Raw genomic sequence first — 18795 nt, forward strand, 5'->3', positions numbered from 1 at the left:
TGTATCTGCCATAAGCACGTAACTCCAAATACGTGTTTCTTCAATGACTGATGCCAGCATCTAGCACAAAGGAGCTCAAATACTTGCTGAATCAATGAACTGACTGCTGCATTAATAATCAACCAATTAGTATTAAGATTGAAAACTAGGTCTCCAGACAAGATTATAATTTCTACTATGTTTAAAGTCCTAAAACCTTGATGGTTTTTGTAATCCCATAAATGGAAACAGACTTTTGAGTACTAAAGACAGAATGTTAAACGGAACTAAAAGTAGGGTGTTTCTTTCTTTCTTTATTTTTTTAAGACAGGGTCTGGCTCTGTCTCCCAGGCTGGAGTGCAGTGGCATGATCATGGCTCACTACAGCCTCAACCTCCCACCTCAACCTCCCAAGTAGCTAGTATTACAGGCTTGTACCACCATGCCTGGCTAATGTTTGTATTTTTAGTAGAGTGGGGTTTCCCCATGTTGGCCAGGCTGATTTTGAACTCCTGGCCTCAAGTGATCCACCCACCTCGGCCTCCTAAAGTGCTGGGATTACAGGCATGAGCCACTGCACCAGGCCCAAATGATGCATTTTAGAAGGCAAAACTGAAAGATCTACATGTTGGTAAATTTTAATGTAGCTTAGCATCAAAAATCAGGATGCTAAAAAAGACTTGGAAATCACAACAAGCTTGATCAAATGAAGTATAAAAATCTACCAGGACACCTAAAAATCCAGCAATGTAAGCTGCCTTCAGGGAGGACAAATGAATGACTGCAAGACCCTAGTGTGAGGCAGAGACTGCACTGTACACCCTCTCATAGCCTTTGAATATAATTACATGAATGTACTGATTTTCAAAAACAGTGAAAATTTGAATTTTTCTTAAGGACAAGATAGATAAAACATATATGGAAGCTAAATGAAAATTCTAAAGAGACATGAAAGAAACGAAATAGAAAAAACAACATAGAGAACTGTTTAGTAATGGCAGGCTAAGTAATTTAAATGAACCTATACTCCATCCACCCTCACTGAGGATAGGGGGGAAAAAAGTTGTCAGAGAACACATATATTCTTGAAAGTATTGAAGAACTAACAAGATAAGGAAACAGGCCGAAATCTGAAAAAGTGCAGTAAGTCCAAGCAAGCCTAGAACTGAAAGTGGCTTTTACCTACCCAAACTGAGGAAAGAACTGCAAAGCTGTACTGTAGTTTTAGTGGCCTTGTGGGTGTAGGATACAGCCATCCACATTAAACTGGAATGAGAACAACTAGATGCTCAGGGTAAGGGTGAAGAGAGAGTACTGGTTAGCTTCTCCAGCCTGGTCCGGGGAACCACTGACAGGTAGGGCTCCCAGGGGTCTGACAAGCAAGTGAAAAGACTTAGGCATCAAATTATTCCAAGTAATTCTGAAATGCCAGTACACCAAAATAACCAGGCATAAAAGGACAAACAAGACTCTAGAAGCAAAAACCAACAGCAAAAACAACAGATGACATATATCCAGTTCCAGATTTTGTCTGCTGGTATTCAGATCTTTTCTGCCTCTACTGCAGAAGGTTAGAAGCCTGAAAACTACATATAGAAGAATTCTTGCTAGACAGTCTTGTCAGGTTCTCCAAAGGCAAACAGTGGTGGAAAATTGAAAGAGCGGGAAAGGGAAAAGCCAGATGCAAAAACACGCATCCACGCGGAATACAGCTGCGGAAAATTTCAGGGGATCAGCAGCCATGCCTCCAGCAACAAGCCCAAGAACAACTAGGTAACATGGCCTCCTCCTCCAACCCTTCCAGCTCCTTTGCAATCAAATACTTCACTAAATCCCTCTCTGCTTGAGACATCTCACTGATTTCTATTTTCCTGACTGGACACAGACCACCAGAGATTTCAGATGCTGGAATTATCAGATCCAAATTATAAAATCGTACTTACTCTATTTAAAGAAATAAAAGAAAAGGCTGAAAGTATCTGGAAGGAACAGGAAACTTTAAAGGACAGCAAAACTGAAAAAGAGCAAATAGAACTTCTAGAACTGGAAGATAAAACTGTCCAAATTATGAACTCGGGTTTAACAGCAGCTCAGACAGAAGTGAAGACTGAATTAGGAGACTGGAATACTGGAATATAGGTAAAAAGAAGTTATTCAGAAAGCAGCACAGAGAGGGAAATGATGGAAAATGAAGAAGTTAAGAAGGGACCAAGTGAGAAGATTTTGCATTAAATTCAAGTCTCAGCAAAGATGGAATAGAGGCAAAAACTGAAGACAGGAAGGCTGAGCAAATTCTAGAACTGGTGAAATATACCAATTCATGGATTCAAGAAGCCCAAATGACCAAACCAGAATAAATAAGAAATGCACACCTAAATACACCATAGAAAAACTCACAAGCCAGTACAGCATATGAAAGTTCCGCCGGGTGCAGTGACTCACACCTGTAATCCCAGCACTTTGGGAGACTGAGGCGGGCGGATCATTACATCAGGAGTTCAAGACCAGCCTATCCAATATGGTGAAACCCTGTCTCTACTAAAAAATACAAAAAAATTATCTGGGCATGGTGGCACACGTCTGTAGTCCCAGCTACTCAGGAGGCTGAAGCAAGAGAATTGCTTGAATCTGGAAGGCAGAGGTTGCAGTAAGCCAAGATCGCGCCACTGCACTCTGGCCTGGGCGACAGAGTGAGACTCCGTCTCAAAGAAAAAAAAAAAACGAAAAAAGACAGCTCCATTTTCCCAGTAAATAACTAAAGGAATCAGTTGAAAATAGGCATGGCAAGGATGAGTTGTGAGGCTGAGGAGGTGTCATTAAGCTTTCTAGATGAGTAGGGGAGGAAATGGATGAGAACGTTATGGTATAAACTACAGAGCAGCAGGAAAGACATACTTGACAGCCAAGGTCATGAACCAACCACTATTAACAAAATCTGAATACTCTCATATCCATTAAATAAATTACATGTATAGTCAAACATTTACTCATCCAAAGAAAGTTAAAATTGGCTGGGTGCAGTGGCTCACACCTGTAATCTCAACACTTTGGGAGGCCGAGACAGGCGGACTGCTTGAGCCCAGAGACCAGCCTGGGTAACATGGTGAAACCCTGTCTCTACAAAAAACAGCAAAAAAATTAGCCAGGCATGGTGGCGCATACTCATAACCTCAGCTACTAGGGAGGCAGAGGTAGGAGAATTACCTGAGCCAGGAAGTCGAGGCTGCAGTGAGCCATGATTGCACCACTGCACTTCAGCCTGGGTAACACAGCGTGACCCTCTTCTGGCTAAGTTCTCTGTTTTGGCAAAGTTTTTTAATTTAAAAAAATTTTTTGGTTAAAACACAATGGTTTGTAATTGTTATTCTAAATAAATTTTTTAACGTTTTCAAATTTCTTGATACTTTCACATTATGAAGTTACTACAACATATACAGCATCCTATTTATATTTAGATAAATTGAGACAAAGTAGTAACTAAACAAATACAAACAACTGTGGTCCTACTCTACTCAAAATCACTGCTAAAAATAAGAGATCCTTTCAAGGCTAAATAGCATTCACAAGTGTATCTCATCTTTGCATTCCCCACCCACATCAAAAAATTACATGTTTCTAAAACAGTTTTAACCATTACACATCAGAAGTGTCAAAATCATAAAAGAAGGAAAAACTAAAAATTGTTACAGGACACAAAAACTAAATGCAATACAGAATCCTGGATTGGAATCTGAAAGGACAAAAGGGAGAAAACTGTGAATTCCAAATAAATTTTGTAATTTAGATAACAGTATTGCACCAAGTCTAATTTCTTGATTTTGACAATAGTACTCTGGTTCTAAAAGTAGGAGAAGCTGGGTGAAGGGTACATGTGAACTCTCTATACTACTTTTGTAACTCGAAAAATTTCAAAATGAAGAGTTTTAAGTTAAAAGTTCAACAATGAATACATGAATGAGTAAAAACTAGTTTTGTCATAGTTCATATCAAGGCAACAATTTCACAATGTCCAAAAAACTCAAGAGTTTTTTTTTTTTTTGAGACGGAGTCTCACTCTGTCGCCCAGGCTGGAATGCAGTGGCGCGATCTCAGCTCACTGCAACCTCCACCTCCCGGGATCAAACGATTCTCCTGCCTCAGCCTCCTGAGTAGCTGGGATTACAGGTGCATGCCACCATGCCCAGCTGATTTTTGTATTCTTAGTAGAGACGGGGTTTCACCAGGTTGGCCAGGCTGGTCACGAACTCCTGACCTCAAGAGATCCGCCCACCTCAGTCTCCCAAATTGCTGGGATTACAGGCGTGAGCCACCCTGCACCCAGCCTTTTTTTAAAAAAAAAAAAAAGACTACCATAGGCCGGGCACCGTGGGAGTCCGAGGCAGGCAGATCACGAAGTCAGGAGCTCGAGACCAGCCTGACCAACATGGTGAAACCCCGCCTCTACTAAAAATACAAAAATCAGCTGGGCGTGGTGGCATGCACCTGTAATCCCAGCTACCCAGGAGGCTGAGGCAGGAGAATCGCTTGAACCTGGGAGGTGGAGGTTGCGGTGAGCCGAGAGTGCCACTGCACTCCAGCCTGGGCGACAGAACAAGACTCCACATCTCAAAAAAAAAAGACTCTACCATCAAAGGCTGACAATTTCATATTCATCTATCAGATCTGTCCCAAAACAAGCAAAGTAAATAATACAGAGCCTCCTTTCAATTCAGTCATGAAGCTGGGCACCATGTGGCACACCTGTGGGTCCAGCTACTTGGGAGTTTGTGGCAGGAGAATCCCTTGAGCCCAGGAATTAGAGCCTGTAGTGTGCAGTGATCAAGTCTGCAAATAGCCACTGCACTCCAGCCTGGGCAACAAAGCAAGACCCTGTCTCTAAAAATAATAATAATAATAATAGTATCAGTCATAGAACCTACAGCTAAGAAAAAAAAAGAAAAAAGCATCAGATGGTATTTCCAGCCAAAGCAAATGTTTAAATGTGTACTGGCAAACCAACAAATGCCACTATGATGAAACATCAAGTTTAGGAGACCATATCAATAAACCACCAAGTTTCAAACAGCCCTAATTGAAGGATATAAATTGTACTATATCTTACAGGGGCGGGGGAACCCTAATTTTAAAAACTGAACACAATAAAAATCTATAGACAAACAATGGAATTACATAAATTAGCTGAGACAGTTCTTAGACTACATAAAAATAATTTCTTGAAAGTAAGGTTTCAGTAGTCAGCAAATACTTTTTTTTTTTTGAGAAAGAGTCTTGCTCCGTCACCCCAGGCTGGAGTGCAGTGGAGCAATCTCGGCTCACTGTAACCTCCGCCTCCCGGGCTCAGGCAATTCTCCTGCCTCAGCCTCCCAGTAGCTGGGATTACACGCATGCGCTACCATGCCCAGCTAATTTTGTAAGATGGGGTTTCACCATGTTGGCCAGCCTGGTCTCAAACTCCCGACCTCAGGTGATCCACCTGCCTCAGCCTCCCAAAGTGCTGGGATTACAAGCGTGAGAGCCACTGCGCTCGGTGACTCTATCCTTTAGAGCAGGGGTTGACAAGCTATGGCCTAAGAGCTAAATCCAACCAGCCCGTTTTTACACAATTATGGGGTAAGAAAGGTTTTACTTTTTTTTTTTTTTTTTTGAGATGGAGTCTCTCTCTGCCACCAGGCTGGAGCACAGTGGCGCGATCTCAGCTCACTGCAACCTCCACCTCCCGGGTTCAAGCGATTCTCCTGCCTCAGCTTCCCGAGTAGCTGGGACTACAGGCATGCGCCACCATGCCCAGCTAATTTTCGTATTTTCAGTAGAGACGGGGTTTCACCATGTTGGCCAGGATGGTCTTGATCTCTTGACCTCGTGATCCACCCACCTTGGCCCCCCAAAGTGTTGGGATTATAGGCGTGAGCCATGGCGCCCGATCTGGTTTTACATTTTTTAAAGGGTTGTAAAAAACAAAATGTGAGAGAATCCATACATCCCACAAAGCCTAAAATATTTACTACCTAGCCCTTTACAGAAAAGGTTTGCCAACCTTAGCTTTACAGTAATAAATTTTAAAATGTGGATACTATAATCTTAAATCAATAAATTTTTTAAATGAGTTAATTTATTAAATAATTTCCTGTACTGCAGCCAAGATTAAATCCAGGAAAAAGTTGTTAAACCTTGGAATTAGAAGTTTTATAGAAATTGTTTCATGAAAAGATTCTAGGGAAAAAAAACAGAAATTACTGCCAATTCTGGGAGTATTCTGAAGAACCCATTTTAAATTTCACTAATCCTAAAATTGTTCTACACAGATGTTCCCCGACATATAATAAAGTCCCAATCAACCCACTGTAAGTTGAAAATATCATAAATCAAAGATAAATTTATCAGCCTGGCCAACACAGCAAGACCTTATCTCTACTAAAAATAAAATTTTAAAAATTAGCCAGGCATGGTGGCACTGCCTGTAGTTCCAGCTACTCTGTGGCTCAGGTGAGAAGACTGCATAAGCCCAGGAAAGTCAAGGCTGCAGTGAGCCATGATTGTACCACTGTACTCCAGTGTAGGTGACAGAGCAAGACCTAGTCTCAAACGAACATTTCATGCACCTAACCTACTGAACATCATAGCTTACCTAGCCTACCTTAAACATGCTCAGATCAGTTAGATTAGCCTACAGTCGGGGAAAACCACTTGGCAACACAGTATACTGAATGGGAACTATGGCTCACTGCCACTGCCCAACATCACAAGAGAGCATCATACCATGTATCAGGAGCCTGGGAAAGACCAAAATTCAAAACACAACATACAGTGTCTACTGAAGGTGTTTCTACTGAATGCATATGGCTTATACAACAAAAATTTTAAGTCAAACCATCATAAGTTGGAGATCATCTGTACTTCCAAGATAGATATCACCTACTCAGGGACATTCTATTTTAGCATGAGACCAAAAGAAAATCATCAATTATTAATAGCTACATAATAAACCCTACCCTTGCTAATCTTTTACTAACTTAATACTGATCTAAGTTGAAATTCTGTTACCTTACAGGGTCTATAACACTAATTTTTTTTAACTTTTTAAAAAGTGACAGATAATACTGTACATTACCATGTACAACACGATGTTTTGACATATATACACTGTCCAATGTTTAAATTCAACCAATTAACAAACGTATTACCTCAGTTATCACTGTGGTGAGAACATTAACATCCACCCTTTGCATTTTTCAAGAATACATTGTATCATTAACTACAGTAACCTTGTTGTACAATAATTTCTTAAATCAACATTTTACCTTTCAATCAATATAGGAAATCTGTCATTAGCTCAAAGCAGTTTTGATTTAGCAAATTATTTGTAAACTATGGATGTACCTCCCATTTCAAAATACATAATGTATATCTTTTGTTTCAAGAGATTTATACCACAGCGAAGTTTAACAAACAGGGCTCAGACAATACCTTTTTTAAAGTAATAATTTAATATCAAAATTTTTATAAGAGTAAGCTACACAAGCCATTACTTCCTATAACCTTCAAAAATATTTCAATATTGAGCCCCCAAATCCTAAAAATTAACTTGGCTACAGATGATAAATTTCATACAGTGAGATGGAAAGAAAATTACCAGGTGGTCCAAAGACCCTCTTTGAGTTTTAATGAGTATTATTTTTTAAAGTCATTTGGTTATCTACTCCATACTTCACAAAACAAGAATGACCCAGATTTCAAGTTACCATGAGTTTCAGTCTTCACTCTGTGTGGGGGAAAAATCAGCCTTCATCTGTTTAAGCCAATCACTTTAACATCTATGACCCTCAGATAATGCATTTACAGTATAAGAAAAGGAGTGGTCTAGACTCTAAAAGGTTTCTAAGGTCTCTATCCATCTCTAAAATCCTGTTACTGTAACCAAGATTTTTAAAAACATTTATGACCTGCCTCATTTCAAATAGAATCTGCTGCAGTTCACATCTCACATCCAAATATAATACCAAAAAAAGACTAAACAAAAACAACAACAAAAAAGTATAATACAACAGCACACACAGAACACATGAGAACCAGAGCCAAAAGAAAAAAAGAGAAGCAAAGGTAATGTTAGTAATTAGCCCCAATATATTCCCAATATTACCAGCCTACATTATTTTACACAAACATATTTTTCCTACTTTTTTGAGAAAGGGGTGGGGGGAAACAACAAAAAACAAGGGGGTCTCATTCTTGCCCAGGCTGGAGTGCAGTGGCTATTAACAGGTGCAATCATAGCACACACTACACCCCTGAACCTCTGGGCTCAAGCAATCTCCCACGTAGCTAGGTCTACAAGCATACCAAACATCACACCTGCCTATTTTTAAGTCAGACCACTGACAGAAGTCATTTCTTCCTTTCAAACTATCCTTCCAGAAGATGAGAAACCATTCCCTAAGAGAAGTCTTAAGAAATACCTCTTGTTTTAAGCCATCCAAAAAGCAAATACAGTAAGCATGTTTCATTTTGAAAGAAAAATGGAAAGCTGCCTACAAAATCAATTTGTATCAAGAAGTCATTTTTCCAGTAATTTCTTCAAGTTTACTTCTTGAACTTTGAAAGATAAGCTTTCCTTCCCACTGGATGCCAGAGGAAGTGACTGAATGCTCAAGCTGGAGAATGAGTGAGCCATTCATAGGCACTCCAACCCTCTCAGGGCTCCAGGGCCAGGCATGGAAAGTACAACTGCAGTCCAGGGAGGCCTGCAGCAGCTAACGCCTTCTTCAGATTTTCTCCTTATCGAGTCAATTTTGGAATTTCCTTAGTTTGAGAATTTCAAACGAAGGGCCTTGAATTTGCAAGAGGCAAGCACTCTCATCTCTTAGTTTTTGAGGACTCAATTAAATACGAAAAAAATAACCTTCTTAAAAATGGTAATTACCTTCAAATTTCTTTGAAAATTTAGATTAAATGACACAACCAAAAAAGCATTCAGGGGAAAATTATCCCTGTAAAGAGTACTGTAGGTTACACAGAATTACAAAGATCTCACACATTACTTTAAAAACACATGGTCAGGGAAAGGTTTAAAATCATCAAGATTGTACTTCCTTTTCATGGAAATAAACCATACACAGAAGTTATTACATTAATAAGTTGGCTGAATCACTAAATCAAAGTACAGGTCAAATAAAACCCTAGAAAAAAGTAAAAGCTCAAAATAGCTATCAATAAGTAAACTTTTCAGCAGCAAACTTTCATTTTACCATAAAAGAGAAGCAACTGAGGAGAGACACATATTGAACTTGCTTCACGTGCCTCCTCTGCCTTGACTATAAGCCTCGTGTTTCCAGTACAGCTAAGGAGCAGAATGGCACTAGAGGAGTGCGTTTTCACTAGAGAAGCACTGCCTCTAATACTCCCCCCCTCTGGGGTGACTCCATGACTTTCAGTAGCTCAATTTCCTCAACAACTGAAACAGCTGTTTTAGAAAATAAGCCAACTCATCTACAGGCCTTAAGTTATACAACTGCAGAGAGAAGAGGTGCCAAGTTCAGGAAGCCCAGCAGAGACCAAATCAGAGCCAGACGCTGGGGAACTCCAGGTTTAATATGCCTTCCACTACTCACTTCCACACTCCAAGAAATGTCTCCAACCTTTCTGAGAGTTCTTTATGGCTCAGAATTTCTCTTTAAGATTTAAAGACCCAATTACTTCAAGGAGCAGCCACCAAGATTCCAGGCCAGCTTTGACCCAGAAGTCCTCCTCTAGAGCTGCAGTAAGATGTATGAATGCTACTGGGAAACTGTAGAGCACTTCCAAGACATCAGACATTTTCTAAAGAACAGAAAGCTACACTTAATTCACATTATTGAAAAGCTGCCAAACCACTGATTTTTAGACTTTATTAGTCAAGTCAACGCTATGGTAAACTATATTTCAATAAAGCCACTAAAAAAATACAGTTTCCAAACTCCTAACAGTTAAAAAGGATAAAGGGCGGAGACTAAGCTCAGATCTGTTTCAATCACTCCATATTAAAATGAATGACTGCTGGTACAGACAGCAGAAACTAAACAATTGTTTGTGGTGCAATCACTGCATCTTAAAACCCTCAAGAGGAAACAGCCTGAGAGGGTAGTCTCCAAAATGAGAAACTTCACTTTGAGACAATCAAAAAAACAAAACGAAGTCACAGTGCTACTCCCACCGCTGCTCTTTCAATTATAATTTACTAACATCAAGTGATTAAAATCTGCAGCCAGAAAAGATCATAATGTAGGACAACAGAGTAGGAGCTAATCCCAAAACGCTGGACAGTATTCTCCCAATATAAGTGCTGCCTTTTCGTACAGTGTATTCTAGCTCCAATGGGACTTGTAAATCACTTATAAGGAAAAGAAGCCCCTTCCCCCACCAACCCAAGCCATCCTAATAGCTGGGCGTGTTTTACAGCAAATATGAAGCACTCAGGAGCGGTACGAGGCCGACGCTTGCGGGGCCATCCTCCCCCACCCGCCCGTCACCAGGGCGAGCAGAGGCCTTTGGGGTTCCATGGCCCCCGACCGCCACGCGGCAGGACTCCGACCCCGCAGCCCAGGAGGCCCGCGCACCTCTGGGAGCAGCCGCATCTGGCAGAGACTCAGGGCTGCGCAGGCCTTCCCCAAGGAGACAGAGGCTTCTCCCCGCCCAGGGAGCCCAGTACCTCATGCTGTAAGCGCCGGCGCCCAGCTCCTGCCCGATGCCCGAGAGGCTGGCGTCGAAGTCGTGCACCAGCCCGGACTCGATCACCTCGTCCATCTTGAGCACCCAGGCCATCTTCCGGCCTCGCCGTCGCCCCGCACAGCGCGGCCTCCGCGTCCAGGGCGAAGGGGCCGGAGCTCCGCTGGCGCGTCCTGGGGGAGGGCGCGGGTGAAGCCTCCGGGGGGGCGGCGAGTGGTCAGCAGCGGCGGCCGGGACGAGAGCTGCGGGGGCCCCACTGGCAGGGCACGGCGAGCCCAGCGAGCAATTGCAGCGGGAGCGGCCGGGCCGCCGGCAGCGCCACCCTCCCGCGGACACCGGCCCTGCGCCTCATGCCGGCGCCGCCGCCCAGCCCCCGCGCCGCTAGCGCTGCAGCCGCCGCCGACCGCCCCGCCCGGGGCCCCCCGGTCGCATCCTCCTCCGGGACCGCTGGGAGGCTGGACCTCGGGCCGCTCCGAGGACCACAAGGGGGCAAGCCCTCCGCCCGCCAGTCACCCGCCCCCAAGCCTTGACTCCTTGCCCCTGGCCCGCCCAGGCTCTAGCGCCACACCGCCCCGGCCAACCCCGCCGACGCCGCTCTGCCGGCCGGACGCTGGCTTCAACGCGGCTCCGACTTAGGTTCACGCGCCGCTTCCGCCTCCCCCGGCCCCGCCCCGACCCCGCCCCGGCGTTCGCCCCACGCCCCGGCCCTCCCCGTACAGCCCCCCGCTTAGGGCCACTCCCCGCGCCTCGCGGCCCAGGAACTGTCCAGAGAGTGCAATGCGGCCCCGCCCACGCGGCTGTTCCCAGCCGGGGTGGCCTCGCTGCCTCCCCGCACAGCAGCCCAGGAAGAGGCGGTGCCAAAAGGGCTGCCAGTTTCCGCCCCTTCTAGCGAGCGAGATGATTGACAGGCCAACTGAGCAATACCTGCAAGGGCTTGGACGAAGCTCCCGTGAGTCTCTGTGTCCCCCGACTAAACAACCAATCAAAATGTTCTTCACCTTGGGCGGGCTCGAAGACGGAATTTGTTGCCAAAAGAAAGAGTTCATTGGACTGCATGGTAGAAAGCGACCCAAAACGCCACTTCCGGAGGTGATTTGCTCCTCTGTGGTATTTCCCGGTCGTCTCTGCTTTTTGCCCTCTCTACCAAGGGAGTGAGCGGTTCGCACCCCATCTGGTGACAGAAAAGCCAGTTGTGCAGAAAACCTTGATTGGCGTGAGAATAAGCCAATCAACGCTCCTGAGAAAGAGCTCTGGAAAGACTTCCCCTATTGGTTGCATTGCCGAGAGCAGCTTGGCTATCCTGAGTTGAACTAGCTGTTGGTCGTCCTAACGGCAGCCGGTCTCCTGACCTTGGACCGAACCATTAGGACGTGCCACAGTAACAGCTACGCTGCTCAGAAGGCCCGAAGGGTCTTCCTCAGCGACCTAGCGTGGGCCCGCGCCACTGGGGCCAAAAGACAGAAATCTTTTTACCGAAAGAGATGAAATAGAAAGCAGGAGCCAGAGGCTGACTTACAGAGCCAGTGTGCGGATCAGAGTTTCTTAGGAGCGGCTGCTGGCGCTTGACGGGCGGAATCCTTGCTGAAGAGAACGTCAAGGTCCGGGCTTCGCCCTGCATCCAACTTACTGCCTAAGAATAAGACCCAAATGCTGAGCGCCTCGCCCCAACTTGCCAGTTTAAGTGCAAAAATACATAGATTAAAATGTCAGCCTAATAAAGCAGTGGCACTGAGCCAGAAAAAAATAGTCTCAACGCCTGTGTGATTTAGATACTAACTTACAGGCTCACGCCTGTAATCCCAGCACTTCGGGAGGCCGAGGCGGGTGAATTAGTTGAGGTCAGGAGACCATCCCGGCCAACATGGTGAAACCCCGTCTTTACCAAAAATAACAAAAATTAGCTGGATGTGGTGGCGCGCCCATGTAATCCCAGCTACTCAGGAGGCTGAGGCGGGAGTAAGGCTTGAACCCGGGAGGAGACAGAGCAAGACTCGGTCTCCAAAAAAAACCCCAAAAATTAACTTGGAGAATGTTTTTCTCTTTACACAACATTTTTGCAAACATTTCATTTGATAAAGCCATACTTTAGAGATGAGGTAATTCAGGTGAAAATGTGTAAAGATTACACAGCGCAAGGTCACACAGTAAGCAGCTAAACTGGGGCTATTTGACTAATCCAGATTACTCTGATTCCAGGCGAAAACATTAAATTGGCCATCAGTTCAGGAAGCTCCATTCCACTATTACAAATAAATCTGCACAAACAATTGGATAGTCAAGGGAAACACTGGTCTCATTGGGGGTCTCAGATATGTCTTCATTCCATGATCTCACCTCACTTGCATAACCTAGTCTATAACCAGATTAGCCAGGCCTACTATTAGTTGTTGGAAAATTTGGGGAAATGGAATTGGGGGAAGATAATTCTCTGGTTTTTGGAGAGAGTGTAAAAGTACAAGCTACCATCAATTTTTCAATCAGGCTGTGCCCTAAGGAAGTACTGGGTCAAATATTTAGAAATTGAGCCTCAGGCTGGGCAGTGTCTCAGGCCTACGATCCCAGCGCTTTGGGAGACCAAGACTTAAGGCTTGGGAGGATGGCTTAAGGCCAGCAATTGGGAGACTAGCCTGGGCAACATGGCAAGATCCCGTTTCTACAAGAAAAAAAAAATTAGTTGAGCATGATGGCACGCTCCTGTAGTCCTAGCTACTTGAGAGAGACTGAGGCAGGAGGATCACTTGAGCCTGGGAGTTTGAGGCTACAGTAAGCTATGATTGTGCCACTGCACCCTAGCCCGGATGACAAGATGAGACCCTGTCCTTAGAAAAAACAAACAACAACAACGAAAAACAAAAAACAATGAAAAAAATTAGAGTTCTGGAGGATAGAAATAAAAGTGTTGGCTGGTCATGGTTGCTCACAACTGAAATCCCAACATTTTGGGAGACCAAGAGGGGAGGATCTCTTGAGACTAGGAGTTTGAGACCAGCATGGGCAACAGAGCGAGACCCCTGACTCTACAAAAAAAAAATTTTTTTTGAGACAGAGTCTTGCTCTGTTGCCCAGGCTGGAGTGCAGTGGTGCGATCTCGGCTCACTGCAAGCTGGGCCTCCGGGGTTCACACCATTCTTCTGCCTCAGCCTCCCGAGTAGCTGGCACTACAGACAGCCGCCACCACACCAGGCTAATTTTTTGTATTTTTAATAGAGACAGGGTTTCACTGTGTTAGCCAGGATGGTCTCGCTCTCCTGACCTCGTGATCTGCCTGCCTCAGCCTCCCAAAGTGCTGGGATTACAGGCATGAGCCACCGCTCCTGGCCAAAAAATTTTTTTTAATTAGCCAGACATGGTGACCTGCACCTGTGGTCCCAGCTACTCCAGAGGCTGAGGTGGGAGGATCACTTGAGACTAGGAGGTCAAGGCTTGCAGTGAGCCATGATAATGCCACTCTAGCCTGGGTGACAGATGAGACCCTGTCTGGAAAAAAAATAGAAGTATCAAGCAGCGCTAAATAGTAGTGTCATAAAGAGACAAAAATATAAAAGAAGGATAGTGTTAAAAGAAAACTTTAGACAAATTAAATATAAGAGTTTAATTTTGCAAAAAAAAGATTTGTCAATCAGGTAGCCACCCCGAACCAGAATATGTTCAGAGAGACTCCAACACTGTTGCATGGTGGAAGAAGATTTATGGACAGAAAAAGGACACTGATGTACAGAAAACAGAAGTAAGATACAAAAACAGCTTGATTGGTTGAGTGTATTATTTGAACAGTTGGCCTCCTGTAATTAGCTAAAACTCAGTGATTGTTATGATAGGTTATAGACCATTTATACATCCAGTTAGATTACAATTTACTATGTACAGAGAAACCTTTAGGCTGAACTTATAAGGAGGCAACTTTAGGCTAAACTCAATTTAACAATTTCTCCCCTTTTGTTCAACCTCTCAACTTGACCAAAATAGAGAGGTTGACCAAAATCCTAGACACTGACATTACTTTCTGACCATTGTAAATGTACTTATCTGGTCGCAAATCCCATTGGGAAATAGTACAACAGTGGGTTTTGTAAGGTGCGAATAAGGACTTTAGGTTATTTTCTGGTAAGCGTTAGAGTAGAGGATACTTTTTTTTTTATTATGTTGGAATTTTTATTTATTTAAATCTTATGGACATTTTATGGATGATTGTTCATAAACATTTAAAACTTTTGAAAGTCCTTAGTGCACATAGGAGACTACTATTAAGATTACCAAGAGGATAATACCAAGACTTTGGAGTATGCCCCTTAGCCAGGGTCAACATGAACTAAACTAACTAAAATCAAATAGATCAAAGAAAGAGCTAGATAAAAGATCAAGCTGTTTTAACCAAGCAGCTTGTTTATTAATCCCCTGTAACTGAATCTCTATAATACCTGATATGTTCATCTCTGTGCAACAAGAAGTGTGAGCAACTGCAGATATTTCTCTGTATCTGCATACAGAGATACATACTTCTCTGCATCTCAGTAAGTAATATACAGCAATTCTGTTATCTAGCACAACTTTAGCAAGAGAACTTAAAGTCTGTTGTGCCATGGCCTTTGCAGTAGAGTCAGCTATAGAGTCTACTATGAGGGATAAATTTCCTTTCTCTTTCCTTTTTTTTTTTTACTTGTTGAGATGGAGTCTCGCTCTGTCACCCAGGCTGGAGTGCAGTGGCGCGATCTCGGCTCACTGCAAGCTCCACCTACCAGGTTCATGCCTTTCTCCTGCCTCAACCTCCCGAGTAGCTGGAACTACAGGTGCCTGCCAGCACACCCGGCTAATTTTTTTCTGTTTTTAGTAGAAACGGGGTTTCACCATGTTAGCCAGGATGGTCTCGATCTTCTGACCTCGTGATCCGCCCACCTCAGCCTCCCAAAGTGCTGGGATTACAGGCGTGAGCCATCATGCCCGGCCTTTTTTTTTTTTTTGAGATGGAGTTTCGCTCTTGTTGCCCAAGCTGGAGTGCAATGGTGTAATCTTGGCTCACTGCAACCTCTGCCTTCCAGGTTCAAGTGATTCTCCTGCCTCAGCCTCCTGAGTTTTTGGGATTACAGGCACCCGCCACCATGCCCAGCTAATTTTTTGTATTTTTTTTTCAGTAGAGATGGGGTTTCACCATGTTGGCCAGGCTGGTCTTGAACTCCTGACCTCAGGTGATCCACCCACCTCGGCCTCCCAAAGTGCTGGGATTACAGGTGTGAGCCACCGCGCCCAGCCATGAGGGATAAATTTCTTTTTTTTTTCCTTTTTTTTTTTTGAGACAGTCTCGCTCTGTTGCCAGGCGGGAGTGCAGTGGCACAATCTCGGCTCACTGCAACCTCCACCTCCTGGGTTCAAGTGATTCTCCTGCCTCAGCCTCCTGAGTAGCTGGGATTACAGACGTGCACCTCTATGCCCAGGTTTTTTTTTTTTTTTTTTTTTTGTATTTTTAGTAGAGACAGGGTTTAACCACTTTGGCCAGGCTGGTCTCGAACTCCTAACCTCGTGATCCACACGCCTTAGCCTCCCAAAGTGTTGGATTACAGGCGTGAGCCACCGCGCCTGGCCGTGAGGGATAAATTTCTAATCATTGCTTCATTTATTCTAAATTATGGAAAAAGAGACAATAAATGATGTCTGTATCTACAAGACTGAAGGCCTCTTGGCAATTTTTTTTTAAATTTATGATATTGGTTAAGAGGAGTGGACTAAAGTTTTTGACTGATTATGAGGTAATAAAGGTATTAACATCAGTTATTTATATTGGGTTTTTTTAATTGTTTAATTTTTTTTTTTTTGAGACAGGGTCTTGCTCTGTTGCCAGGCTGGAGTGCAGTGGTGCGATCTCGGCTCACTGCAACCTCCTCCTCCTGGGTTCAAGTGATGCCCCTGCCTCAGCCTCCTGAGTAGCTGGGACTATAGGTGCCCGCCATCATGCCTGGTTAATTTTTTTGTATTTTGGTAGAGACGGGGTTTCACCATATTGGCCAGAATGGTCTCGACCTCCTAACCTCGTGATCTGCCTGCCTCGGCCTCCCAAAGTGCTGGGATTACAAGCATGAGCCACTGCACCCAGCCTATTTTTTTATTTATTAAGGCACAAGGTTGTTTGTTAGAAGACTGGCTTTGAAATCTTTTATAAATAAAACTATATTCTATGAGTGCATATAAGACTTTTATTTATTTTTATTGTCTATAGAGGCATATGTAAGGAAAAAATTAAGAGGTAAGAGTCTCATGATGGTAGAGAAGTCTTGATTTGTGATCTTGGGAAAGCTGTCCATGTCTAGGATGTTGTCTGTTTTCAGAGAAAGTTTTTTTTTTTTTTTCTGGTTGGTTTTTTGTTTTTGTTAGTTTTAGGTCTCTAATGGGTATATAGTTTTAAGAGTCTGGGCCAGGCGTGGTGGCTCATGCCTGTAATCCCAGCACTTTGGGAGGCTGACGTGGGTGGATCACCTGAGGTCAGGAGTTCGAGACCAGCCTGACCAACATGGAGAAACCCTGTCTCTACTAAAAATACAAAATTAGCCAGATGTGGTGGCGCATGCCTGTAATCCCAGCTACTTGGGAGACTGAGGCAGGATAATTGCTTGAACCCAGGAGGTGGAGGTTGCAGTGAGCCGAGATCATGCCATTGTGTAAACGCACCAATCAGCACCCTGTCAAAATGGACCAATCAGTGCCCTATAAAAACAGACCATGCGGCTCTCTGTAAAATGGACCAATCAGCAGGATGTGGGTGGGGCCAGATAACAGAAGAAAAGCAGGCTGCCTGAGCCAGCAGTGGCAACCCGCTCGGGTCCCCTTCCACACTGTGGAAGCTTTGTTCTTTAGCTCTTTGCAATAAATCTTGCTGCTGCTCACTCTTTGGGTCCACACTGCCTTTACGAGCTGTAACACTCACCGCAAAGGTCTGCAGCTTCACTCCTGAAGCCAGTGAGACCACGAACCCACCAGGAGGAACAAACAACTCCAGATGCGCTGCCTTAAGAGCTGTAACACTCACCGCGAAGGTCTGCAGCTTCAGTCCTGAGCCAGCAAGACCACGAACCCACCAGAAGGAAGAAACTCTGAACACATCCAAACATCAGAAGGAACAAACTCTGGACATGCCACCTTTAAGAACTGTGACACTCACCACGAGGGTCCGTGGCTTCATTCTTGAAGTCAGTGAGACCAAGAACCCACCAATTCCAGACACATTTTGGCGACCACGAAGGGACTATCACCTATCGCCAAGCGGTGAGACTATCGCTGAGTGGTGAGACCATCATCTATCGCTGAGCAGCAAAACAATCGCCTATTGCCAAGCAGTGAGTACCATCGGACCCCTTTCGCTTGCTATTCTGTCCTATTTTTCCTTAGAATTTGGGGGCTAAATACCAGGCACCTGTCGGCCAGTTAAAAGCGACTAGCATGGCCGCCGGACTAAAGACATGGGTGTCAGTTTTCTGAGAAAGGGCTCTCTAACAACCCTGACTCTTCGGAGTTGGGAGCGTTGGTTTGCCTAAAACCAGCTTCTGCTTTTCCTGTACTTCTGGGCTGAGCCGAGGGTTGACAGAGAGGAAAGTCATGCAACTCCAGGGTCCCGACAACAAGTTGGTTGACCCTAGGGCCATGAGCAGAACTCTCAAAGACATGTCGCCCAAGCGAGACTCACCCATCTATCCTATCTATCCTGACTCTTGCCCCCGGGTCCTAATGCCTGCTAGACAAACTTCCTCTCACCTCTCTTCTCTGAGGTTAGTCCCGCTTCTAAAAATTGCTACCTGTCTCTGGTGCTTTTCTAGTTTCTCCTATAAGAATGATTTCTAGTATAAACTCCAGGACTCTGTTACCTTCTTTAGGCACCTGGGCTCACGAATCAGAAAGACATAATTTTTGCCCAAAGCCCGTCGTAATGAGGACTACCTGGAATTTTAGGATCCCTCCTCAGACTAATAGGCCTAACAAAAGCTATTCCTGAAGCTAGGATATGGGGAGCCCCAGAAATTGTATCCTTCCTATTCACATAAGTGAGGACAAAAGGTGTCACTCTTCCAACCCTGGAGATCCCTTCCCTCCCACAGGGTATGGCCCTCCACTTCATTTTTTGGGCATAACATCTTT

At 44.3% G+C, this 18795-nt stretch overlaps 1 protein-coding gene across 5 annotated transcripts in view; it reads right to left on the reverse strand.

Moving 5' to 3' along the window:
• The window catches only part of UBP1 (upstream binding protein 1), a 52048-nt gene extending 40764 nt beyond the window's left edge, over window positions 1-11284 (reverse strand). For 4 of the 5 annotated variants that reach the window (XR_008678663.2, XR_010132782.1, XM_019024125.4 and 1 more), the window contains exon 1: window positions 10661-11284. Coding sequence is in view for 3 of the 5 variants with exons in the window: in XM_019024125.4 (XP_018879670.3) it covers window positions 10661-10773 (113 nt within the window). In the remaining 2 variants the exon portion in view is untranslated. The remainder of the gene's footprint in view (window positions 1-10660) is intronic. The other variant, XM_019024126.4, reaches the window with a different exon arrangement.
• Between the last annotated feature and the right edge of the window lie 7511 nt (window positions 11285-18795).

The sequence above is a fragment of the Gorilla gorilla genome, chromosome 2, assembly GCF_029281585.2.
Source record: "Gorilla gorilla gorilla isolate KB3781 chromosome 2, NHGRI_mGorGor1-v2.1_pri, whole genome shotgun sequence".
Taxonomy (NCBI): Eukaryota; Metazoa; Chordata; class Mammalia; order Primates; family Hominidae; genus Gorilla; species Gorilla gorilla.